This window comes from Salmo salar, chromosome ssa01, assembly GCF_905237065.1.
Source record: "Salmo salar chromosome ssa01, Ssal_v3.1, whole genome shotgun sequence".
Lineage (NCBI taxonomy): Eukaryota > Metazoa > Chordata > Actinopteri > Salmoniformes > Salmonidae > Salmo > Salmo salar.
Window position 1 is genome coordinate 30,883,360 of NC_059442.1, and position 17,371 is coordinate 30,900,730.

Consider the following 17,371-nt stretch of genomic DNA (forward strand, 5'->3'; position numbering starts at 1 on the left):
ATCAAATCAAAGCTCCGGAAAACCCCAAAAAGACGACAAACAAATGGGAAATAGGACTAATGTGGGTGAGAGAACACCAAACAAAGCAGAAGTGAAGGGGGTATTCTTGGAGAGATACTGTGTCTGGAGGAACAGTCTGTCTTATAGCACACTTAAATCATAGTTACACACACACAGTAGTACAGGTTTTACTCAGAGGAAACATCAAGTTAGCCCACCACAGCACTGCATGCACAGACAAAGGGATGCAGACAGTAAACAGACACTCAGAATCAGCTAGAATAATGGGACAGGTTGAATGCTGTCCCACCACTCTGGCTGGTAATAACCTGCCACTGGATGCAGGGAAAAAGACAGCAGGGGTACTGTATCACAATCATCATACATGTTTAAGTCTGTCCATCCATCCTTACCAGTATGTACTATGTGTGTCTGACAGAGGTTTCAGCTCTACAGGTCACACAAACACACACTGTGTCTGAGCAAACACACACACACACACACACACACACACACACACACACACACACACACACACACACACACACACACACACACACACACACACACACACACACACACACACACACACACACCTAAGCAGCGACCAATGGGCAGGAGAGGCACATACAGTACAGTAAACACAAACACACATGATGAAAGTGTCAGAGGGACATTGAAGATGTACAGTACAGAGCCCACATGCATCAGTAGTGATGAGAACATGAATGAGTCACCATAGCGACAGAGGTGTTGTTTAACACACAGGTTAGTGTCTGACTGAGACAGTCCGATAGGTGAGCAGTACAGTAGAGAACACAGGTTACGAATGTGCCTGAGCCCAGTCTCCCCAGAGCCTTGAGCTGAGGGCAGACCAGGCAGGCAGGGGACTCCAAGGAGGAGATGCTGATTGGTTGTCTTGGGCACTATGGCTACTGTTGCTATGGGAGCAGGACAGTTCTGAATAGCAGACTACAGCAGAGAGTGTGGTGTGGTTTGCAAACATATGCTGTGACCAAGAGGACTTTACTGCAGTAATCGGATAGAGCCAGTGGGAATAGCATACAGTTGTCAGACTAATGCATGGAAAGGACGTGGTCATGTGTGCAATATGCTGTTTACTGAAAACAAAATAGAACCATACAAAACATATGGCTTCTATACTAGACACAGTAACTTGCTGGCACAAAGGTCTGAGAAGTCATTTTATGTAAGCAGCTGGAGTGTTCACTCAGTTGAGGACTATAAGCATGAGTGTAGACTAGAAGCATGAGTGTAGACTAGAAGCATGAGTGTAGACTAGAAGCATGAGTGTAGACTAGAAGCATGAGTGTAGACTAGAAGCATGAGTGTAGACTATAAGTATGAGTGTAGACTAGAAGCATGAGTGTAGACTATAAGTATGAGTGTAGACTAGAAGCATGAGTGTAGAACAGAGGTGATTATAACTACAAACTAGCCAGACAGTCAATCAGCATTATAACTAATAGCTATCACACAAATAATATGGAGTCATATAGAATCTAGGACATTTACCACCAAGGTTACCACTGGCAACTCAGTCCTCATCAAATAATTGACAAGTTGTAGAGGAGATGCACTTTAAGAGTAGGTAAGAAATAACTTTACATGTTCAGTAATATCCTCGACAGAAGCCACTGTTCACTGCTCATTAGTAGCTTAAATAAATCATCAATTGCAATGTATAATCTTAACATTGATCATTTCTAGAGACGTTTTCAAAGCAAATAGAGAAATCAGATGAGATATTAATCACAAAGCCAATCATATCAAATATTTTCCTTCCCAATTGGGCTTTTCTCTAGGAGGATCTAAGGGGTGTGTCTGTACCCCTCCCTACTCCCTGTGTGTGGCCTGGGCTGTGTACTGTACTTACCCCGTTCCACTCCACGCTCATACTCACTTCCTCGCCCCCGTCCGGGCCACTCTCGTACTTGACTGTGGCGTCGGAGGTCAGGCTCTCACGGCTCCACTGCTTCTCCCGCGCCTCTGGCTCGCTCAGAACATCCGCCACACGCTGTTTGTGCACCGTGTCCAGACCCTGGCCATGTGGACAGGAAACACACACATTATGAACCAAATAAACACGTACAAACACAGAAAAAAACATTCTCAGTGATCAACATCGCATCATGTGTTGGATTTTGTTATGGATTGGTTTACAACAGACTCTCCAAGACCTGCTAGTATTTCAGTTTAGACAGCTGGACCAATGATACTCCTCCAGTCTGTTCACATCCGGTTTCACATTACCCTGGGCTGGCAAATCTATTATTCAGGCAGGTAAGTGGCAGAAGAGGACAGTGGTCACACCTGTTTTCTGGAGCGCATAGCGGCCTCTTCTAGGGTCTCTGCCGCCTCAAATTTACCCTGCCGCCTGTAGAGGGCGCCCAGGTTCTTCAGGGTGGTGGTCACTGTGGGGCTGGCGGACAGACATTATAAACACATCATGAACTAATGTAATCACATACAGGTCCATAGGCATACCACTACAGTTTCCATACTTAATACTGACCTGTCTACTTTACAGGCTTTGTACCAGCCTCCATACTCTGCGAACGGGGAGCTGTCCTGCTGCTTTCCCTAGAGATGAACCACCACATCCATCAGCTGTCAGGATTTAAGGACTTCAAACGCTAACGACAGAGATCTACCACCATAGTAAAATGGTTGGTCATTAATTAACAGCATAAATATCCCAGCTAATTCTTGACAAATGACACGGAACCGCGAAAGGAGATTTGGATTACATCAGATATGAAAATATGAAATTAGCCCGATTTTCGAGATCGTTAATGCGCCCCCAAAATACATGAGTGTTCAGAGTGTTTTGTGGTGGTAATTTGAGAGATTACGGTCGGTCACGATTTCTTCTTCAGCCGTCTAAATCGATAAACCTTTCACACCTTGACGGAAACACTTTCCCCTGTCAGTTGTGAAAGTTCATCCACAGCATCAGCAGTGACTAATACCATGGCCCTTAGTGAAAGTGGACTCTCCATCTCACACACACACACACACACACACACACACACACACACACACACACACACACACACACACACACACACACACACACACACACACAGTCTCTCACCTTGCTCTGTTCCTCTCTCTCCTCTGCATGCATCCAAATGGGTTTGTTCTCATCTGCAGTCAGAGACAAACAACAACCAACACACGCAGGTAAAATAGGGGTTAAGACACACGCAGGTAAAATAAAAATATTGACTGACATTCAGGCAGACAGCAGGGTATGGTCTGGCTCAAACCATTACAACATTCAACTGAAAGGTCATTGTTGTTTTCAGAAGCTTTTCAACTAAAATGATGACAGCAGCGTGAAAACATTCACCTTTACATCAAACGACAGACGATACTTGATTACTGTGTGTGTCTTACCGTCTACAGAGCCAAACTCCCTCTCATGTGCGCGGGTAAGGATCTCTTTGTACAGAGTTTCAGCCTGCTTGAACTTCCCCTGCTTCAGGTAACAGGACGCCTGTGAGAGGAAGAGAGAGACCGAATGTAAGAATATGACCTTCAAAACGTAAGAAACTCTTCTTCTCATTACTCATTCTAAAAGGTGCAGTCATCACTCAAAGTCAGTGATCTCTTAACCCCTATGTGACCCTCTCACCAGGTTGTTCTTGGTCTTGGCAACGTTGGGGTCGTCAGGGCCCAGTTTGGTCTGGTAGATCTCCAGGGCCCGCTGGTAGTAGTACTCCACCTCCTCGTACTTGCCCTGGTTCTGACACAGCAGGGCCAGGTTGTTCAGCTGCTTGGCCACATCCGGGTGGTCCTTACCCAGAACCTGGGCAGGAGAAGATGGGGGGAGGCCATGTTAATATAACAAAACAGTGAGTAATAAAGCAATAATGGTTCACGCTAATCAAACCATCTCAAAGTGAAAGGATGAAAAGGGAATACTTATAACAACAGAAAGAGACCCCATCACCATTACTTTGAACAGAATAATTACATTTACATTTACATTTTAGTCATTTAGCAGACGCTCTTATCCAGAGCGACTTACAAATTGGTGCATTCACCTATAATATCCAGTGGAACAACCACTTTACAATAGTGCATCTAAATCTTTTAAGGGGGGGGTTAGAAGGATTACTTTATCCTATCCCAGGTATTCCTTGAAGAGGTGGGGTTTCAGGTGTCTCCGGAAGGTGGTGATTGACTCCGCTGTCCTGGCGTCGTGAGGGAGCTTGTTCCACCATTGGGGTGCCAGAGCAGCGAACAGTTTTGACTGGGCTGAGCGGGAACTGTGCTTCCTCAGAGGTAGGGAGGCGAGCAGGCCAGAGGTGGATGAACGGAGTGCCCTTGTTTGGGTGTAGGGCCTGATCAGAGCCTGAAGGTACGGAGGTGCCGTTCCCCTCACAGCTCCGTAGGCAAGCACCATGGTCTTGTAGCGGATGCGAGCTTCGACTGGAAGCCAGTGGAGAGAGCGGAGGAGCGGGGTGACGTGAGAGAACTTGGGAAGGTTGAACACCAGACGGGCTGCGGCGTTCTGGATGAGTTGTAGGGGTTTAATGGCACAGGCAGGGAGCCCAGCCAACAGCGAGTTGCAATAATCCAGACGGGAGATGACAAGTGCCTGGATTAGGACCTGCGCCGCTTCCTGTGTGAGGCAGGGTCGTACTCTGCGAATGTTGTAGAGCATGAACCTACAGGATCGGGTCACCGCCTTGATGTTGGTGGAGAACGACAGGGTGTTGTCCAGGGTCACGCCAAGGCTCTTAGCACTCTGGGAGGAGGACACAAGGGAGTTGTCAACCGTGATGGCGAGATCATGGAACGGGCAGTCCTTCCCCGGGCAGTTCTGTCCTTTATGTGATCTGTCTGGACCATTAGATAGGCGGGTGAAGTCAGAGCAGAGCTGGAGGAGAGGTGTCATTAAGGGGTTGGGTGAGGAAGGAGAACAGAGCTGAGGGCTAACTCTGTTTCTCTGACTGACTCACTGAGAGAAAGACACAGAGACTGGGAGTTAGGAGTGAGAGGCTCACTGCTCATTAGCAGGGGAATGATGATCTTCCCTCCCTCTATGCAGTGAGTGACAGAGGCCTGGGTTGGAGAGGCTTGCTGATTAAATCAAATCAAATTTTATTTCTCACATGTGCCGAAAACAACAGGTAAACCTTACAGTGAAATGCTTACTTACAAGTCCTTAATCAACAATGCAGTTTTAAGAAAATACCAACAAAAAAAAGCAAGACATAAGAATAACAAATAATTAAAGAGCAGCAGTAAATAACAATAGCAGGGCTATCTACAGGGAGTACTGGTGTCGAGGGGGGGGGGGGGTACAATGCAAATTGTCTGGGTAGCCATTTGATTAGCTGTTCAGAAGTGTTATAGCTTGGGGGTAGAATCAGTTAAGGAGCCTCTTGGACCTAGACTTGGTGCTCCGGAATCACTTGCTGTGCGGTAGCAGAGAGAACAGTCTATGACTGGGGTGACTGGAGACTTTGACAATTTTTAGGGCCTTCCTCTGACACCGCCTGGTATAGAGATCCTGGATGGCAGGAAGCATGGCCCCAGTGATGTACTGGGCCGTACGCACTACCCTCTGTAGTGCCTTGCGGTCGGAGGCCGAGCAGTTGCCATACCAGGCAGTGATGCAACCAGTCAGGATGCTCTCGATGGAGCAGCTGTAAAAACTTTTGAGGATCTGAGGACCCATGCCAAATCTTTTCAGTCTCCTGAGCGGGATTAGGTTTTGTCGTGCCCTCTTCACGACTGTCTTGGTGTGCTTGGACCATGTTAGTTTGTTGTTGATGTGGACACCAATGAACTTGTAGCTCTCAACCTGCTCCACTACAGCCCCGTCCATGAGAATGGGGACGTGCTCCGTCCTCCTTTTCCTGTAGTCCACAATCATCTCCTTTGTCTTGATCATGTTGAGGGAGAGGTTGTTGTCCTGATCAGGTCAGGTCTCTGACCTCCTCCCTATAGGCTGTCTCATCGTTGTTGGTGATCAGGCACTGTTGTGTCATCGGCAAACTTAATGATGGTGTTGGAGTTGTGCCTGGCCGTGCAGTCATGAGTGAACAGGGAGTACAGGAGGGGACTGAGCACGCACCCCTGTGTTGAGAATCAACGTGGCGGATGTGTGGTTACCTACCCTCACCACCTAGGGGCGGCTCGTCAGGAAGTCCAGGATCCAGTTGCAGAGGGAAGTGTTTAGTCCCAGGGTCCTTAGCTTAGTGATGAGCTTTGAGGGCACTATGGTGTTGAACGCTGAGCTGTAGTCAATAAATAGCATTCTCACGTAGGTGGTCCTTTTGTCCAGGTGTGAATGGGCAGTGTGGAGTGTAATAGAGATTGCATCATCTGTAGATCTGTTGATGCGGTATGCAAATTGAAGTGGGTCTAGGGTTTTTGGGATGATGGTGTTGATGTGAGCCATGACCAGCCTTTCAAAGCATTTCATGTCTACAGACGTGAGTGCTACAGGTCGGTAGTCATTAGGAGGTAGTCTCTCTGACTTAGACCTGAGACGATAAACCAAAAATGATCGATACCGACCATAATGAACACTTATCGCAGGCATGTTTCTGATATCGTTCATTACGATAAGTAGCCTATACTAGAGAAGTTTTAAAAGAAATACATTTACTAATATGGGTGATGTTAATGGGACACGTGATGGCTACAACCATCAGACTAGTTGTAGTAGTTTAAAGTATCATTAAAAAAAACTGTGGTGCACATTAATGTTATAAACTTATCGTTCCGTTTATCGTTATTGCATCAATTCAGGCAATTTATTGCGATTTTTGTCCATGTCGTCCAGCTCCACTCTGATTGACGGTTTCTGTCCGAATTATCAATAGCAACCTGTGCTCCTGGACGTGTACGAGCCTCACTCCCCCTCTCTCCTGTGAAGCTTCTACGTGGATTTGAAGGGTTTACTGTTAACATCATTAGAAGTATAGGATTTCAAAAAGGAAACAACTGCTTGGTCTGGGTGATATATTGAGAGAGTTTTATTGAGGAGTGCTTCTGTTTAACTCCAGACCAGGCTAGTGCATGTTACTGGGGAACTTTTTAGAGAGACCCTCCCTCCTCCTCCTCCTCCTTCTAATCTTCATCCCTAGGGATAAACCAAGGACTGAGGCAGCTCACACAGTGGGAAAAGCGCTTGCTATTAAAAGAGAGAACTGCAGGAAAATTCCTCCTGCATCAGCAAAGCCTTCTTCCTTCCTCTGTTGCCGAAAGCTGGGTGGCAAATCGCTAAGCTCAAGAGAGAGCTTTATCATCAGTTTAAGAAGTGGAAAATATAAATAAAATGTCTCCGCTGTCCTTAAGCTCTAGCACAGACGACATCACAGAGGGAGTAGACATGTCATTCTTAGCACAGAGGGAGAATGAGAGGAAAAGGCACAAAGGGAGAGAGCGAGAGAGTGAAACAGAAAGGGAGATAGATAAATAGAGAGACTGCACTTTGCATCTCCAGGACTGCTGAGCTTCTCCTTTATAAGCATCCCATTTTGTGCAGCCAAAACTAATGAACCCTCCAAGGACTTAACTCTCTCCAAAGTCACAGTTCCTCTTTGAACAACACAAAGCTATAGGGAGGCTTGGGAGGAGGGAGCGGATGCAGGGGAGAACATATAGTCAGAAAATAAATGTTTAAAGTTGTGTTTAACTAAGAGGGAAACTTTCGAAAGAACAGCAACGTCCTTTGAAACTTGAGCAAGATATATTTGGAGAGGAGCAGGAATCAGGATTGTTCTGCAGTGTTAGCACTCCATTCCCACAATGCCTTGTAGTGACCAGTGCCCTCTGACCCACCTTCTCCCGGATCTCCAGAGCCCGCTTGCAAAGTGGCTCCGCCTCTTTGTACTTCCCCCGTTTCCCGTAGAGCACGGCCAGGTTGTTGAGTGTAGCAGCCACCTGACACACACACAGACACACAGACACACAGAAATAGAAAGAAAACACTCTTAGGACAGTCTTAAATCATCTGTGCATGTATAATTGAGTGTCCACAAGGCTCAACCACGGCAGCAGAGCGCAACTGATCTGGTGAATTTAACCAATTAGAGGCGTAACCGACGGATGAGAGGAAGACAAGGAGGGGAAACACAAAGTGATTACTGCGATGTAATTATATCCCAATCAGCAGGATGAATCTCCACCACGTGTATATCACTCAAACCACCAGACCACTGAGACCCCAGAGGGACCCACAGTGATCTTTGATTTAGACTAGGGTGGTCTGGGGCCCACATGTGACAGACACGAGGGGGTGATAGAGAGCCTAACCTCTGCTGCTCTGAGTCTGCACTGAGGGAACTGGAGGTCCAGGGAGAGTCAGAGACACAAGCCTGTTGGGGTCGACACAGTTAGTGGACCTTCCATGCTGGCTGGTTATAGAAATACTGCTGCGACACAGAGATTGATGAGAAACCACACTCACCGCTGGATGGTCCCTGCCCAGAGTTTTCTCCCTGATCGCCAGAGCGTCATTCAGCAGGTTGGCTGCCTCTTTGTATTTGTTCTGGTCCCTGATAGAGGAGAGAGAAAGAGAGAGAGGACTCATGGGGCATGTTACCGTGGTTTCTCTGACAATGAGGTCTATTACCACAGGGCAGTGTTGTAGTACTCGAGTCCAGGACTCTGACTTCACTCGGACTAAAGTCGTTATTTTCATATTGTTGGAAATCTACTTTTAGCACTACCAAGGGACTCAAGTATAAATGATTCGGACACCACGGACTTGACCTCGAGGTTTAGCGACTTGACTACATCCCTGCCACAGGGTGTCAAGTACAAGTTTGACAACATTGGGGATCGTAACCAAGTCTCTCCCCACATAAACAACCATTTTGTCCAACACAACCCTTTGTTATGGATTAATGTTTTGTCTTGGATAGACCCATATTAAGCATTGTCAGGTTTAAAAACATGCAATGCAATCAATTATTCTTCCCATTTCCCAGAACTAGCAGCTGACAATTCTTACTATACAAGCTGACATCTTGTCCAATCAGGATCAAACATACACCAAGTGTACAAACCATTAGGAGTGACATAGACTGACCAGGTGAATCCACGTGAAAGTTATGATCCCTTACTGATGTCACCTGTTAAAGCCACTTCAATCAGTGTAGATGAAGGGGAGGAGACAGGTTAAAGAAGGACTTTTTGAGCCTTGAGACATGGATTGTGTGTGTGTGCCATTCAGAGGGTGAATGTGCAAGACAAAATATTGAAGTGCCTTTGAACGGGGTATGGTAGGTAAGTGCCAGGCGCACCAGTTTGAGTGTGTCAAGAACTGCAACACTGCTGGGTTTTTCACGTTCAACAGTTTGCCATGTGTATCAAGAATGGTCCACCACCCAACACACATCCAGCCAATTGAATCTAAAGCATTGGAGTCAACATGGGCCAGCATCCCTGTGGAATGTTTTCGACACCTTGTAGACTCCATGCCCCGATGAAGTGAGGCTGTTCTGAGAGCCAAAGGGGGTGCAACTCAATATTAGGAAGGTGTTCCTAATGTTTTGTACACTCGGTGTATATTGACTATAATTGATCCACAGCCAATACCAACCACCACGGCCCACCTCCCCACCCCAGAGCCCCTTCCCCGGGCTGACCTGTAGACCAGGGCCAGGATGTTGAGCATGGTGGCCACGTCAGGGTGGTCGTGTCCGGAGGTTTTCTCCAGGTCCTCCAGGGCCTGTTTGCAGAGGGGCACAGCCACCTCGTAGCGGCCCTGGGAGGCGTATTGGATCACCAGGTTGTGAAGGGTCCTGAGGCGGGCCGGGATCTCATAACCACCCTGCTGGGCCGCGGCTGCTGCTGCACTACCGTGGGGCTGCTGGACTGGATACACACAGAGGCGGAGGAGGGCGGGCGAGGGGTTAAACATGACATAAACTATACTCACATAGACTACACACGCGCACACACAAAATTACTGCTGGAGTGGAGAAACTGAGACACTGTACAGGCACATATGAAGTATGTTGGGTCGGGAAACCATCCAAATGTCTCATATCACTGCATGAGAGATTGTGTGAAAATATGTACGGTTGAGGTGTGTGTGTGTGTGTGTGTGTTATAAGGGAGAGGTCTGGAAACCACCTGATTGGGTTTCTCATTAGACGCCCACAGCTCTGTACTGACTCTGAAGGAGGGCCAATGGGCTGAAGAAGCAGTGGTCCTCTGCAGTAATAACCCTCCCCACCACACCCAAAGTACCAAAAATGTCTCCAGTAACAAATGATCCCTGGTGTTCCATAGAGCTAAGACTGTTTGCAAGTCCGCGACAAGAATGACAAATTCTATCGACATGCATGGAAAAGCTAGGGCTGGCACAATTACTGTGTAACCAATGGTTACGGATGAAGACCGTCATGAAAATAAAATAACCGTCAAAATAAATATATACACACACAGGGTCATTCAGAAGGTATTCACACCCCTTGACTTCTTCCACATTTTGTTGTTTTAAAATGGATTAAATTAAGATTGTGTGTGTCACTGGCCTACACACAATACCTCACAATAATTTTTTGAAATGTTTACAAATTGATAAAAAATTTAAAGTTGAAATGTCTTGAGTCAATAAGTATTCAGCCCCTTTGTTACGGCAAGCCTAAATAAGTTCAGGAGTAAACATTTGATAACAAGTCACATAATAAGTTGCTTGGACTGTGTTCAATAGTAGTGCTTAAGATGATTTTTGAATGACTACCTCATCTCTGCACCCCACACATACAATTACAGTATGTGTAAGGTCCCTCAGTTGAGCAGTGAATTTCAAACCAACACAGATTCAACCATAAAGACCATGGAGGTTTTCTCATGCCTCGCAAACATGGGCACCTACTGGTAGATGGGAAAAAAATTAACAGCAGACATTGAATACCCCTTTGAGCATGGTGCAGTTATTAATTACACTTTAGATGGTGTATCAATACACCCAGTCTCTACAAAGAAACAGGTTTCCTTCCTAACTCAGTTGCGTGACAGGAAGGAAACCGCTCAGGAATTTCAGGCCAATGGTGACTTTAAAACAGTTACAGTTTAATGGCTGTGATAGGAGAAAATGTAGGATGGATCAACAACATTGTAGTTACTCCACAATACTGAACTAATTGACAGATTGAAATGAAGGAAGCCGGTACAGAATCAAAATATTCCAAAACATGCATCCTGTTTGCAACAAGGCACTAAAGTAATACAGCAAAAACTGTGGCAAATCAATTCACTTTTTGTCCTGAATACAAAGTGTTATGTTTGGGGCAAATCCAATAAAACACATTACTGAGTACCACTCTCCATAATTTCAAGCAAAGTGGTTGCTGCATCATGTTATGGGTATGCTTGTAATCGTTAAGGACCTGGGAGTTTTTCAGGATAAAAAAGAAACGGAATGGAGCTAAGCACAGGCAAATTCTGCCTGGTCTGATGAATCCCGGTTCCTGTTGTGTCCTGCTGATGGCAGAGTCAGGATTTGGCCTAAGCAACATAAGTCCATGGCCACATCCTGCCTGGTGTCAATGGTACAGCGGTGGTCTAATGGTGTGGGAAATATTGTCCTGGCACACGTTAAGTGCCTTGATATCAATTGAGCAACATTTTCATGCCCAAAGAATTCAGGCTGTTCTGGAAGCAAAGGGGGGTCCGACCCAGTACTAGATGGGTCTACCTAATAAACTGGCCTTTGAGTGTGTATGTACAGTGCCTTGCGAATGTATTCGGCCCCCTTGAACTTTTCGACCTTTTGCCACATTTCAGGCTTCAAACATAAAGATATAAAACTGTAATTTTTTGTGAAGAATCAACAACAAGTGGGACACAATCATGAAGTGGAACGAAATTTATTGGATATTTCAAACTTTTTTAACAAATAAAAAACTGAAAAATTGGGCGTGCAAAATTATTCAGCCCCCTTAAATTAATACTTTGTAGCGCCACCTTTTGCTGCGATTACAGCTGTAAGTCGCTTGGGGTATGTCTCTATCAGTTTTGCACATCGAGAGAGACTGACATTTTTGCCCATTCCTCCTTGCAAAACAGCTCGAGCTCAGTGAGGTTGGATGGAGAGCGTTTGTGAACAGCAGTTTTCAGTTCTTTCCACAGATTCTCGATTGGATTCAGGTCTGGACTTTGACTTGGCCATTCTAACACCTGGATATGTTTATTTGTGAACCATTCCATTGTAGATTTTGCTTTATGTTTTGGATCATTGTCTTGTTGGAAGACAAATCTCCGTCCCAGTCTCAGGTCTTTTGCAGACTCCATCAGGTTTTCTTCCAGAATGGTCCTGTATTTGGCTCCATCCATCTTCCCATCAATTTTAACCATCTTCCCTGCCCCTGCTGAAGAAAAGCAGGCCCAAACCATGATGCTGCCACCACCATGTTTGACAGTGGGGATGGTGTGTTCAGGGTGATGAGCTGTGTTGCTTTTACGCCAAACATAATGTTTTGCATTGTTGCCAAAAAGTTCGATTTTGGTTTCATCTGACCAGAGCACCTTCTTCCACATGTTTGGTGTGTCTCCCAGGTGGCTAGTGGCAAACTTTAAACGACACTTTTTATGGATATCTTTAAGAAATGGCTTTCTTCTTGCCACTCTTCCATAAAGGCCAGATTTGTGCAGTATACGACTGATTGTTGTCCTATGGGCAGAGTCTCCCACCTCAGCTGTAGATCTCTGCAGTTCATCCAGAGTGATCATGGGCCTCTTGGCTGCATCTCTGATCAGTCTTCTCCTTGTATGAGCTGAAAGTTTAGAGGGACGGCCAGGTCTTCGTAGATTTGCAGTGGTCTGATACTCCTTCCATTTCAATATTATCGCTTGCACAGTGCTCCTTGGGATGTTTAAAGCTTGGGAAATCTTTTTGTATCCAAATCCGGCTTTAAACTTCTCCACAACAGTATCTCAGACCTGCCTGGTGTGTTCCTTGTTCTTCATGATGCTCTCTGCGCTTTAAACGGACCTCTGAGACTATCACAGAGCAGGTGCATTTATACAGAGACTTGATTACACACAGGTGGATTCTATTTATCATCATTAGTCATTTAGGTCAACATTGGATCATTCAGAGATCCTCACTGAACTTCTGGAGAGAGTTTGCTGCACTGAAAGTAAAGGGGCTGAATAATTTTGCACGCCCAATTTTTCAGTTTTTCATTTGTTAAAAAAGTTTGAAGTATCCAATAAATTTCGTTCCACTTCATAATTGTGTCCCACTTGTTGTTGATTCTTCACAAAAAATTACAGTTTTATATCTTTATGTTTGAGGCCTGAAATGTGGCAAAACGTCGAAAAGTTCAAGGGGGCCGAATACTTTCGCAAGGCACTGCATATACAGTGCCTTCGGAAAGTATTCAGACCCCTTAACTTTTTCCACATTTTGTTACATTACAGCCTTATTCTAAAATGGATTAAAAATAAATAAATCCTCAGTAATTTACACACAATACCCCATAATGACAAAGTGAAAACAGGTTTTTAGAAATGTTTGCATATGTATTCAAAATAAAAAAACAGAAATACCTTATTTACATAATTATTCAGACCCTTTGCTATAATTGAGCACAGGTGCATCCAGTTTCAATTGATCATCTTGGAGATGTTTCTACAACTTGATTGGAGCCCACCTGTGGTAAATTCAATTGATTGGACATGATTTGGAAAGGCACACCCCTGTCTATATAAGGTCCCACAGTTGACAGTGCATGTCAGAGCAAAAACCAAGCCATGAGGTCGAAGGAATTGTCCGTAGAGCTCCGAGACAGGATTGTGTCGAGGCACAGATCTGGGGAAGGGTACCAAAACATTTCTGCAGCATTGCAGGTCCCCAAGAACACAGTGTCCTCCATCATTCTTAAATGGAAGAAGTTTGGAAACACTAAGACTCTTCCTAGAGCTGGCAACCCGGCCGAACTGAGCAATCGGGGAGAAGGGCCTTGGTCAGGGAGGTGACCAAGAACCCGATGGTCACTCTGATAGAGCTCTAGAGTTCGTCTGTGGAGATGGGAAAACCATCCAGAAGGACAACCATTTCTGCAGCACTCCACCAATGACTCTCAGACCTAAATGACTCTCAGACCATGAGAAACAAGATTCTCTGGTCTTATGAAATCAAGATTGAACTCTTTAGCCTGAATGCCAAGCGTCACATCTGCAGGAAACCTGGCACCATCCCTACGGTGAAGCATGGTGGTGGCAGAATCATGCTGTGGGATATCTTTCAGTGGCAGGGACTAGGAGACTAGTCAGGATTGAGGCAAAGATGAATGGGGCAAAGTACAGAAAGATCCTTGATGCAAACCTGCTCCAGAGCGCTCAGGACTGGGGCCAAGGTTCACCTTCCAACAGGACGATGACCCTAAGCACACATCCAAGAAAATGCAGAAGTGGCTTCGGGACAAGTCTATGAATATCCTTGAGTGGCCCAGCCAAAGCCCGGACTTGAACCCGATCGAACATCTCTGGAGAGACCTGAAAATAGCTGTGCAGCAATGCTCCCCGTACAACCTGACAGAGCTTGAGAGGATCTGCAGAGAAGAATGGGAGAAACTCCCCAAATACAGGTGTGCCAAGCTTGTAGCGTCATACCCAAGAAGACTGAAGACTGTAATCGCTGCCAAAGGTGCTTCAACAAAGTATTGAGTAAAAGGTCTGAATATCTAAATCTAATACGTTTTTTTTACAATTTTTATAAATTAGCAAACATTTCAAAAAAACTGTTTTTACTTTGTCATTATGGGGTATTGTGTGTAGACTGATGAGGGAAAAAAACAATTGAATACATTTTAGAATAAGGCTGTAACCTAACAAAGTGTGGAAAATGTCAATGGGTCTGAATACTTTCCGAAGGCACTATATATTTATATTATTTTCGTGAGGAACAAACAGCTAACTGAAGACGGGGCATTCGTGCGGTTGAGCCTGTTCTGGTTGTCACTCGTTACCACAGCAACAAAGTCATGATTATGGCTAAACCCCACCTATTTCTACAAAGGAACTTCTTAAAATCTTAATTTAAATTTAACCTTAACCACAATGCTAACCTTATGCCTAATCTTAAATTAAGACCAAAAAGCTAGATTTTTTACAATATACACAAAAGTTTTAGAACACCTACTCATTCAAAGGATTTTCTTTATTTTTACTTTTTTCTACATTGTAGAATAATAGTGAAGACATCAAGACTATGAAATAACACATATGGAATCATGTAGTAACCACATTTTTTTTTAACAAATCAAAATCTATTTTATATTTGAGATTCTTCAAATAGCCACCCTTTGCCTTGATGACAGCGTCGCACACTGTTGGCATTGTCTCAACCAGCTTCACCTGGAATGCTTTTCCAACAGTCTTGAAGGAGTTCCCACATATGCTGAGCACTTGTTGGCTGATTTCCCTTCACTCATATAACCAATCCTGACATTGTGGCTGTGGTAACTTGTGACAACCTGGCCGCCAGTCGACCCAATATTGACTCGAATTGGAATCCCCGTTCTATTCATTCTATTTCTATGGCAGCACATGCAGTCAGGAACGGTTATTACAGTCATTAATAACTTAATTTGGCTGGCCAATTATGGTCATCCAAAACTCCATGATCGTCACAGCCCCAGGCAAAGCCAAACATATCCAATAGACTTGAAAAGGTAGCGCTGCATTGCAAAAAGGTCACTCACAAACAGGTCACTTGTCATGGTCTTTTCACTTCATATATGCGAGGGCAGGAACAAACGTTCACTACACTGTAACTACCTAAAAAAAAAAAAGAGCTATGCTCCATCTACACTACATGACCAAAAATGGACACCTGAACATCTCATTCCAAAATCATGGTCATTAATATCGAGTTGGTCCCCCTTTGCTGCTACAATAGCCTCCACTCTTCTGGGAAGGTTTTCCACTAGATGTTGGAAAATTGCTGCGGAGACTTGCTTCCATTCAGCCACAAGCATTAGTGAGGTCGGGCACTGATGTTGGGCGATTAGGCCTGGCTGGCAGTCGGCGTTCCAATTCATCCCAGACGTGTTTGATGGGGTTGAGGTCAGGGCTCTGTTCAGGCCAGACAAGTTCTTCCACACCAATCTCTGCAAACCATTTATGTATGGACCTCGCTTTGTGCACGGGGCATTGTCATGCTGAAACATGAAAGAAAGGGCTGTCCCCAAACTGTTGCCACAAAGTTGGACGCACAGAACCGTCCAGATGGTGAAGCGTGATTTATCACTCCAGAGAACACGTTTCCACTGTTCCAGAGTCCAATTGGCGGCGAGCTTTACACCACACCAGCCGACGCTTGGCATTGAGCATGGTGATCTTAGGCTTGTGTTCGGTTGCTCGGCCATGGAAACCCATTTCATGAAGCTCCCAATGAACAGTTATTGTGCTGACGTTGCTTCCAGAGGCAGATTAGAACTCAGTAGGGAGGGTTGCAACTGATGACAGACAATTGTTATGCGCTACAAACTTCAAATTAAGACCAATTTTTTTTTTTACAATAGTCAGCGGTCCCGCTTGTGTGGCCTACCAATGAACCGTTGTTGCTCCTATACGTTTCCACTTCACAATAAGAGCACTTACAGTTGACCGGGGCAGCTCTAACAGGCAGAAATTTGATGAACTGACTTGACAGTAAAGGTGGCATCCTATGACGGTGCCACGTTGAAAGTCACTGAGCTCTTCAGTAAGGCTATTCTACTGCCAATGTTTGTCTATGGCGATTGCATGGCTTTGTGCTCGATTTTATACGCCTGTCAGCAGTGGGTCTGGCTGAAATAGCCAAATCCACTCATTTGAAGGGGTGTCCACATACTTTTGTAAACCCAGTGTAGCTGGGGACAAGCAATTAAACTATCTCCACCACTGCTCTGAGAGGGACCTAAGACATAAGTGTATTTCAGGGAGGTACCAGTCAGGACAGGAGAGGAGTCTAATCCACTTCACACTACACAGACAGACACAGAGCCCTGTCTCAGTCAGCTCTGCTTAATGTGGCGGCAGGATTAATGTGAGCGCACTCAGGAGCATTTGATGCTTGCCTCCCCCGCATTCTGGAGAGCTTCCTGGCACTACCCACTCTTTCCTTTGATCCTCTCTTTCCCTCTCGCACTTCAGATTGTGCTCATTAAGCAGGCAGAAACTTGGAATAAAATAAAGTATTAACAACCCAATACAAACACAACAAAGGACTAGAGAGATCCTGCTCCTCCCTCTCTCTCTCCCTCCCTCCACATCCCTGTATGCATCTTATTAGCTCTCTATGCAGTGGAGCAATTACTGGAGATGTACCCTTTAAATCCCTGCAATATGTTACTTATGCAGATTACTGATGCTTTTT

General features: G+C 45.2%; 1 protein-coding gene across 13 annotated transcripts in view; it reads right to left on the reverse strand.

The window, feature by feature from the left end:
* Positions 1–17,371, reverse strand: part of LOC100380464 (kinesin light chain 1) — a 39,353-nt gene that overhangs the window by 7,297 nt on the left and 14,685 nt on the right. For 6 of the 13 annotated variants that reach the window (XR_006757093.1, XR_006757114.1, XR_006757129.1 and 3 more), the window contains exons 5-13: positions 9,642–9,870; positions 8,459–8,546; positions 7,831–7,932; positions 3,662–3,835; positions 3,424–3,523; positions 3,119–3,171; positions 2,537–2,604; positions 2,335–2,443; positions 1,925–2,062 (exon numbers count right to left, since the gene is read on the reverse strand). Coding sequence is in view for 5 of the 13 variants with exons in the window: in XM_045688568.1 (XP_045544524.1) it covers positions 1,925–2,062; positions 2,335–2,443; positions 2,537–2,604; positions 3,119–3,171; positions 3,424–3,523; positions 3,662–3,835; positions 7,831–7,932; positions 8,459–8,546; positions 9,642–9,870 (1,061 nt within the window). In the remaining 8 variants the exon portion in view is untranslated. Of the gene's footprint in view, positions 1–1,897; positions 2,063–2,334; positions 2,444–2,536; positions 2,605–3,113; positions 3,172–3,423; positions 3,524–3,661; positions 3,836–7,830; positions 7,933–8,304; positions 8,367–8,458; positions 8,547–9,641; positions 9,871–17,371 lie in introns of those variants that run through there. The other 7 variants (XR_006757081.1, XR_006757108.1, XR_006757126.1 and 4 more) reach the window with 2 other exon arrangements.